Source organism: Gymnoscopelus braueri, assembly GCF_963280865.1.
Source record: "Gymnoscopelus braueri genome assembly, chromosome: 16".
Lineage (NCBI taxonomy): Eukaryota > Metazoa > Chordata > Actinopteri > Myctophiformes > Myctophidae > Gymnoscopelus > Gymnoscopelus braueri.
In genome coordinates, this window is record NC_137616.1 from 9,010,580 (window position 1) to 9,020,322 (window position 9,743).

The 9,743-nt window shown below is 42.6% G+C and overlaps 1 protein-coding gene across 2 annotated transcripts in view; it reads right to left on the reverse strand.

Moving 5' to 3' along the window:
• The window catches only part of enpp1 (ectonucleotide pyrophosphatase/phosphodiesterase 1), a 74,697-nt gene extending 65,522 nt beyond the window's left edge, over positions 1-9,175 (reverse strand). For both annotated transcript variants that reach the window (XM_080454142.1, XM_080454143.1), the window contains exons 1-2: positions 8,907-9,175; positions 740-812 (exon numbers count right to left, since the gene is read on the reverse strand). In XM_080454142.1, the coding sequence (XP_080310268.1) occupies positions 740-812; positions 8,907-9,044 (211 nt within the window). In that variant the 5' untranslated portion in view covers positions 9,045-9,175. The remainder of the gene's footprint in view (positions 1-739; positions 813-8,906) is intronic.
• Between the last annotated feature and the right edge of the window lie 568 nt (positions 9,176-9,743).

Genomic DNA, 9,743 nt, shown 5'->3' on the forward strand with positions numbered 1-9,743 from the left:
GTTTAGATTTTTTTTCCTTTCCATATAAAAGTATTGTTTGTTTTTGTTCCATTTTTGTTTTTATCATGTCTTTTTAAATGTGCAATAAAACTAAACTAAACTAAAATGGAAGGAAATTAATAACGAATGTCACATTTGCTCCTCACATCTCCCTCAAGGAGTTGCTAACACATGTGTCTACTACCCAGCCTAATCCAATGGTTCTCAACCTGTGGGTCTCGACCCCCAGGGGGGTCCCCACATGATCTTTTTAGGGGGTCCCCAGATGACAGTGAAGTGACAATTTAAGGACTTTTAAGACCTTTTTAATACAAAAAAGAAAAAAAACTTTACTGCATCAAAAGTAATGAACAAACTGTGTAAATAATATAAGAAAGAGGTAAACATTTTGAGAGAGAGAGAGAGACTAAATCAAACTAAACGTAATGCCTCAACTCGTACAATCCCAATCGCTTCTCAGGGTGGGGGGTCCCCAGTTCAAATATGATTACTTTGGGGGGTCACGGCCTGAAAAGGTTGAGAATAACCGTTCTCGCCCCTCCCGTTTTTCTGTGAGAATTTCTGGGAACTCCAGATTACCATTGGCCTAATCAAACAGACTATTTACAGTTATGTGAGAATACATCTGAAACTGACATTCTTCTCTTGCGTGTTATTGTTATTACATGAAAGGCCAACACTGCACAATGTCCCCAGGACATTTTCCAGATTTCATTATGTGAAAGAGACTATACTGTACCTTTAACATCACAGCGTTGCTTCATAAAGAACACCACAGCAAGGATGACCACCAGTAAACACAGCAATAGCACCTACAGGTCAGAGAGGAGGGCAAAGGTCAACGTTTGTGAAAGGTTGTTTGAGTACTTGCAGCATGAGTCCATTTATTTTCACTCTCTGGGTTAAACGAAGACTCAGGATTTGACTGTGTATAAACAATGGTTAGCAAGGAACTCGGGCCAAATAAGACAAAGGCCCCCTGTTGAATAATGATAGACAAAGTGCGACTTAAATATAAACCCAGCCGGGAAGGAATTCAAACATTACATCACTGTAGGCAACCTGGTCCTTGTTTACTTCAGTGGTTCCCAAACAATGGGTCGGGACCCAGTTTGGGGTCGTGGACCCATTTCTATGGGCCGTGAGTATACTGCAAATTGCTTTTTTTCTTTTTTTTTAAAGACAGAAATAACTTCAAACATTTTCACAGTAATTTCAGAATTTTGGGCCTTGAGCTGTAAAAAGTTTGGCAACCCCTGGTTTAGTTGTTCTATGATGTACTGTAGGAACATTGATAATGGCCTTGTTCTATTTTTGTCTACAGCCCAGTGTTTTAAAGCACTTGTTTTTTCTGCTTTTTGGTTGTGGCTGCAAAGGAATTTAATAGCTTTCATATGGACCCAGTTAAATTGAGTCTGCTAGCTAGACAACGATAGTAAACGGTGCTTTTGAAAGCAGCCCATTTCATTATACTGATAAAAGGATTTTTGCCACAATATAAATGTTACTTCCATTAAATGTTATCCATTACAGTGCTGTACATTACCTTTGAATTAGCCCTACCATATCCAAGAACAGCTATGAAGATTTCAATACAACGTTCAATTGCCTTATTTTGTTGTGTACAATGATGTTGCAAAATGAATGTTTGAAAGTTTATCTGACTGCAGAAATAGAAATATTACTAGAATATTACTTCTTAACACACAAAGTAATTTCAAGTAATTCTAGCCCAAGTCCCTGCAATGTACTTAAGATGTACATAACATGTTTCTGTGACTTAACAGTGAAACCTTTTGTGATTTGGATGAGCGGTGTACGGCAGAGAATACTCTGATAAACACTAGACCGGACAGGCCAAAGTGTCTAACTGGAAGTACAGGGAGGAGAAGGCCAAACAAGCCAGGTTAAACAAACTCAGCAAGACTGTTACTAGCAGCATAGTACGGTACAGTATAGTACGGTACGGTACGGTACAGTACGGTACGGTACAGTACAGTACAGTACAGTACAGTACAGTACAGTACAGTAGTCTACAGTACAGTGTACGCAGTGGTTCTCAAACCTTTTCATTTTAAGGACACCATATGAGTGTACACATGAAACCAAATGGACCCTGCGCTTATACACGCAGAACTCTAAAGGTCTATTTGGAACCCCCTAAAGGAACCCTGAGGGTCCCTGGACCCCACTTTAAATATGAACTAGTTATTTTCTATTATACTAACTCTACCATACAGATGAACTAGTTATATTGTATTAGCCCTCTGGCGCCTGGCATTTTGTTTTAAAACACAAAATCCTTTTCCGTCAGGGCTGGCTACAGTTCTGGATTGCTGCTTTCAGGGTACTTCAGAGGAGAGTGTTCTATATTTCCTTTCCCCACCCAAATATTTTTAAACGTTTCGATACAAATTGAAGACTACACCAAGAAGCGTTTTAAATGTCTCTCCACATAGGCTACATGTGGGTCTTGGCTCTCTGTAATTGCAGGGCTGGTATCGTACTGTACAGTACAGTACAGTATGCTACAGTACAGTGCTGGCTGGTGGGTTGCTTTCTCTGCCCAGAGAGGGCTGTGCTGTACTTGGGGGCCCGGGGGGTCTTACTCTTTGTAATTAGAGGGGCGGCTCCATGCAAAGCATTCCGGTCAAACAGGAGATATTCAACAGTTATCATTTCTCAACCAGTTCAGTGGCCTTGTGGTTAGAGAGTGTCCGCCCTGAGATTGGGAGGTCGTTGAGGTTCGATCCCCCGGCCGGGGTCATACCAAAGACTATAAAAATGGGACACAGCATCAAGGGTTGGACTGGGGGTACATAAAGTCCCTGCGACATACTAGCGTTGTGTCCAGGGGGTGTACTTGTACATCATGGCTGGGGGATGCCTCACGCTACAGAAACAGGAGATAGGCTCCTGTACTGCCCTAAGGGCCACATGGCTCGGCAAGGCTTACTTACAGTAGTTATCATTTCAGCTCATTAGGAAGCCCCCATCTGCACTGAAATGAAGCACACGTGCAATTATCCTGGCTGGTTAATTGGCAGTGGAGGTGGCGAGCTGAGGGTTAAACCTTGTATTAAAGTGTTTGATGCCACCCCCAGGTTGTGTCTGTGCCCTTCAATCAACTGCTCCTTTAAAGGATGCACAGTGTGTTTATAGCAATATAGCATATATCAGAGGGTTGCGTGTGTGTGTGTGTGTGTGTGGGGGGGGGGGGGGGGGGGGGGTAGTCCAGCAGAAACCAGACGTGATACATAGTAAAAATCCTCAATGTTAAAGCATCAATCCGTAACAGTTATGTCCTAAATTTCCAAACAAGAGCAGAAGATTCTACAGCTGAGCTGAGACCGAAACCCTGTGATATTACGTTTTTGAGCTTCATGCAACACCTCTTGTCAACCAGTAGTGGGCCTACCCTGACCACATCAAAATGTCTCAATGGAAGAGCTTCCCCTCCACGGAAACCCATCTGAAAATATTTTGTGCCAGTGTAAAAGGTTCCAGATTTGAAAAAAAATAAAAAGAAGAAAAAGCCAATCTAGATCGCATCTCATCGCGATCCGGATTATAATGGGATTAGTGGTTAAACTGAGGCAAGCCCAAATAAGCAACTACACTTAAGAAACAAGCCCCAAAAAACAGCAACCCACAACTACCAATATTTACAAGCGACTTTACAGAAAAACAAGCCCACAGTCACTTATAATAAGCGGACTTGGCAACACTGCTCAGGATCCTCATAGATCTAGCAGTGATCGGTCCAGTGGTTTGCGAGGTTAGTTCTGGACAGACAGACAGACAGACACACAGTAATAGACGGTGAGCCTCTTGCAGAGCCACGCACCACACCTACTGTATGTGAGTGTCTTCAAAGACGCTAAACTAGTCAGGTACCATGTGCTGTAGTGGTGCACAGTACTTGGCATATATTACTCATTATTTCTTAAAGCCCACAGGATTGTGCAAAAACAACCACCACCACAGACCCATTTGCAATGATTCATATACTGTACGCAAGTCAAGACTTTGAATTCCTAGACAGGTATGAAAATATGCAGTCAGTGTGAGTGTGCATGGAGGTGTCTGGGTATGTGCCCTTATTTTCTCTCCAACCTGCTCTAACCTTTTGGTGTGTGGTTTATTTCTGTGTGTGTGTGTGTGTGTGTGTGTGTGTGTGTGTGTGTGTGTGTGTGTGTGTGTGTGTGTGTGTGTGTGTGTGTGTGTGTGTGTGTGTGTGTGTGTGTGTGTGTGTGTGTGTGTGTGTGTGTGTGTGTGTGTGTGTGTGTGTGTGCGCGCGTGTGCGTGTGTGAGTTAGAGAGGGGGGAGAGAGGGGGCAGACGCAGAGGAAGAGAGGGGGGGAGAGATAGATAGAGAGAAAGTCAGAGAGACTGAGAGGGTGGGGCAAGCAAGAGAGGAGGAAGAGACAAGAGAAGAGGAAGACAGAGAGGGGGAGAGAGTTAGAGAGTGAGAGAGGGGGAGACAGAGAGAAAGACAGAGACAGAGACAGAGTGAGAGAGACAGACACAGACAGAGACAGAGACAGAGACACAGACACAGACACAGACACAGACACAGACACAGAGAATGCGAGGAAGAGAGAGACTAGCCGTCATCCTCCATGGTTGTGGGTTTAAAGAGTAAACAGTGTCTGGTGGAAACCTGCGTCTGGTCTGATGGTGAACACAATATACCATTACACTCATCAGTGTCTACACAACACACCATTAGTTGTTCTAAAACATTAGAATTTCAAGGACCTCCATAACTCTGTACAAATGTACAAACTCTGTACACTCTCAGAGTTATATGGGTCCATTTGGAACCCACTCAGGGAACCCATAGGTCCACTTTGAGAGCCACTGTATTAAATCATTCAGTCTGGCCAGCAAATGATCATCATCATCATCATCATCATTATCATCATCATAAGATGAAATGCATACACCTCTGTAGTAATTTTGTCAATTCATCACACTGATTATACAATTGAGCACATTAGAGCGATTCAATTACCACAACCATCAGAAGCCTTGTTTTAGATTTCACTAAAACGCTACTTTTTGTTATGTTTAATCAGAAGCTGTTGCAATCCCTCTGTTGTAACATGCCAAAGAGGAACCTGAGGAGCCGGGGCAGAAGTACAACCAGATGTTCCTCAAGATATGGGTGGCTGAAATAACGTCTTTATGCTTCGTCATACGGCGGTGTCGCAATAGCCGATCTGCAAGCTCACAGCGCGTCGCGGAGCTTGTAGATTGGCTATTTTCGGGTTGCGCTACACCAAACCTTTGAGCTCACCACATGTATATCGGAACCGGGCCAAATAGACAGCACACACAACCTTACATCACAGGGTTCCCACGCGTTTTATCACTGGTTCCAGTGGTTTTGGCCAGGCTGTGGTAGTAATCAGATAAACAGGTCATAATCCATGGTTTCCTCAGTGGGTTGTAGACTGACAGGTGGGTATACGGTACCGCTGAGGGGGGGGGGGGGTATGTTGTGGTTCTACAAACCTATTTCAGTTGAAATCAGGGATGATTGGTGTAAACAAAGTACAGTAGATGGAAGTGGATACACTATGTTTATACCGGTGACTTCCCTCATTCCCTCAACTAAACTACTTATCACAGCAGTAAAGAAAAGCTAAATGAACATCATTAGACAGTGTTGTGGGTGGTTTTACGCCTGCGACTTACATCCCAGGGGTGGGAGGTGGTGTGGGGGGCTTAGTCAATCATTATAGCCAATGGCAATCTGGTGTAAAATCAGGGCCGGATCCTGAGTCTATGGGACCCTGGGCCTTAGGAACACTCAGGGTCCCCCTTTCTCCCTCTAAAACAGTGGTTCTCAAACTTTTTTTTATTTCAAGGACCCCCCATAACTCTGAAGGAACGAAATGGACCCTTACGGGTGCATTTGGTTGGTTCCATGTGTACACTCTCAGAGTTGCAGACCTGCACAGGTCCATTTGGGAGGCCTTCAAGGAACCCTGGGGGTCCCTGGACCTCACTTTGAGAACCACAGCTCTAAAACACACAAATACAAGTTCATGCTGGGTACACAGCCATAAACTATAGCCTACACATACTTTGAATTACACTCCACACAGCTGCCTGTCTATTTGCATTCATAGGAAACCCAAACCCCATAGCATGCATAATTGATATAATTAATAGTGGTTGAGTAGCTAACACCTCAGGATTGACAAAACACAGATCATTTGGAATTGGAAGAGACTGGAAATGCGGAAAAGATGCTTCACATTCAATCAAAATAACACGCGCTCATTATGCTTGGTGGTTCCGCTCAGTGGTTTGCGATCCATAGCTAACTTTTCTCATTTAGCACAATAATTATGAAGGCCACTGGCGCCCGCTGGCCTAGTGGTCCAGGCGCATACCACATACGCTGGTAATCCAGCTTGACAGCGTGTCGTGGGTTCAACTACCGATCCTGACGACCTTTGCTGTGTGTCTCCCCCCATCTCTCTCCCCATTTCCTGTCAGCCTACTGTCCTATCAATAAAGGCATAAAAAGCCCAAATGAATATCTTTAAAAATATATATATATAATATATATATATGAAGGTCAGTCAGTGTGACCTGTCCGATCTATGACACCAGCAATGCATGTCATAATACATTATTAGTTGTATATCAATTGTATCAACTTAATTGATATAGGTAATTGTTTCATTTGTATGTGACCGCAGTAAAGCCTATTTTAAAAGTTTTTCATTTGTCAGCAGGCCTGACAAACCCATTCAGGAATCCAGCTCTGTGCAAAGTGCATGCTTTTTCCACATGTTTTCCCAAAAACATCATGTGTAATGCCCAAACTTTCTTACAGAGAAAAACTAATAAACATGCACTCGAGCTCGAGCTCAAAGCTCTTCCTTAAGACAGTGTCTGAGGAAGAGCTTTGAGCTCGAAAAGTCACAGCTTTTTTTTGTTTGGTGCATTAAAGCATCTGTCGCATTGGAGCCCTCAGTGTGCGAGCGTTTTATTTGTCTTTCTCTGCTTAATGTTCGTCACTCAGCACCTGGGTTGGGGATGTGCATGTCGTTTCCCCCTTATTTTTTTTTACTTTCTTACAGAACATGATATTAACCCCCCCCCTCTCTAGAGAAAAATAATTCTAAAGACATCCTTTTCATTAAACATAATATGCCCCGTGCTTTTGAGGCCCAATAGCATACATAGTTGAGTGCCTGTGTCTCCACCGGTCTGATCCTCTCATCATGCCAGCCATTCATCCTCATCCTAAAGAAGATCATCATCCTCCTTTTCCACACTCATGATGATGTCAGAGAACCAGGGGACTCCCGGTCCCTATGTGAGCTCCCTGATTGGTTGAATTATTGAGGCAGAAAAGAGGATTGTTGGCGCAACAGGAAAGCTGTAAGTATGTTGAATAGTTGTAGCCCTGGATACTATGATAATAACTTTTACTCTGTGATGGAAAGTAATTAATTACATTTACTCAAGTACTGTACTTCAGTACAATTTTGAGGTACTTTTACTTTACTTGAGTATTTCCAATTTTCAATACTTTTACTTCTACTCCACTACATCTCAGAGGCAAATATTATACTTTTTACTTCACTACAATTATTTGAAAACTTTAGTTACTAGTTACTTTGTAGATTTGAATTGTTATTACAAAACATGCATTAACCACTTCAGCCCTATTTAAATTTTGGCTATTTGAAAATAGCCGATCTACAAGCTCACAACGTATAATACATTGTATACAAATGATACCTTGTGAGACGGGTCATTCTGCATAATGAGTACTTTTACTTTTGGTACTTAAAAGTATATTTTGATGCCAATACTTTTGTAGGCTACTTTTACTTAATTTTGATTAATGGACTTTTACCTGTAACAGAGTGTTTCAACATTGCAGTATTGATACTTTTACTTAAGTAAAAAATATATAGTACTTTTTCCACCACTGACATTTTATTAGGATTATTATTAAGTTGACTTCTTGTTACACTTACACTCAAAAGGTCAAATTCCTCATCATTTGGTATAGACTCCCTCTGGAAGTGGCACTTATTGCCCCAAGTCTGGCTAATATTTCACTGAATATTATAAATAATGTCTCAACTAAGCTGAGTGACAGGCTGTCTGCTCTCTACAGTATGTTGACAGACAGCCGTGGTTTTATCATACGGTTTGTAAACACTAGGGTAAAATGGGCTCATGGTTTGAGTGGGAAGTGAAAGATTGCATGGAAATGCCAAGCTTGGCTGCAGTGTGGAATGCCACTGTCGTGTGCCAAGCGTAAACTGTGCGCTGCGGCAGGGCATCTGCGGTCCAAATGAAATGCGTAATTTTTCACCTTAAAGGAGTAGTTCACCCCCCAAAAAATCACTTATTTACTAGCAATAACACACTCATGAAGCCTTGAACTCATGGAGATTTGTTTTGTTTTTGAGCCAATTCCTGAGCCAATAATTTGATGACCGGTGGAGACTCAAAGAGTCTGCTAATGGGTCAGCTGACCGATGATGATCCAGTCATCAAATTATTGGCTCAGGAATGCGACAAAAACATAAAAATCTCCATGAATTCAAGGCTGCATGAGGTGTGTAATTGATAGAAAATAAGTCATTTGTTTGAGTGAACTACTCCTTTAAAGCCGCGGAGGCAATTGCGCCAGTAGCCTGAAATATCATGTCAAGTGTGATGTTAACGCAAATAAACTATACTCGTAAAAAAAAAAGTTAAGTTCCAAAGACAGAATTCCAGCCTCATGCTGCAATGGTAAGGCGATGTATGCACTGTCTGGGACTAAAGTTGTTTAGTGCGGGTTAACCAACTTATTACCATGAGTGCATAAGCAGGTCGGATAGTGATGGTATGGTAGACATAATATAGCCTATAACTCACCCCAATGATGATTTTACAGTAGTTGGAGCTCCTCTTTCTGTCCTGCTCACTGTGTGTCAGCTGGTGATCCAGCCTGGAGGAGCCGAACAGCGCGGCTGCGTGTTCAGCAGAACGCTCGTCTCCTTTGGAGATCTCCATTCTGTCTCATGCGTCCTGATCAGACAGACTGTTATATGTATGGCTGCAGGTTGGTTTGTTTGGAAACACAGCTCCTTATTGCACTGCAGTCAACTCTCTGCTGGTGTGTGTGTATGTATAGCCCACGGGCATGACCTTCTCTGCCTCCGTTTTTTTAGGACCGCCTTGCTCTTGACGTCTCAGTTAGTAAAGCCAAGTTCATAGTAGTAGTAGTGGTGGTCTGGTCTGCTCTCTGACAGCACACGTGTGCCATTGATTAAAAAAAGTCTGCGAGGGAGTTAACCATGGAAACACGACGTCTGTCACGACGACCGTCATGGATGAACTTCAACCTGGTGTTTGCACTTTCTCCGTTAGATAGTTCAAATATAAAGTGCTTTACCCCATGGCCACGGATGTTACAATTATGGACGGGCCCTCAGAAGTACCCGGATCTTCCGTATTGTTCAATACAAAGCATTTTAATCCGATCGGTGGGCATTTTCCTCATAGAGTTATAATGTATCAGAGTGCAATACACCTCCCAACCGATAAAGTCGCGTGGTTGAGAGCATAATGGCGAAAATTCGTGGAAAATGGCCACCAATCGGATTAAAATGCTTTTTTATTGAACAATACGGAAGATGCGGGTACTTCTGAGGACCCGTACAGAATTGTAACATCCGTGGCTATGGGGTAAGCACTTTATATTTGAAATTT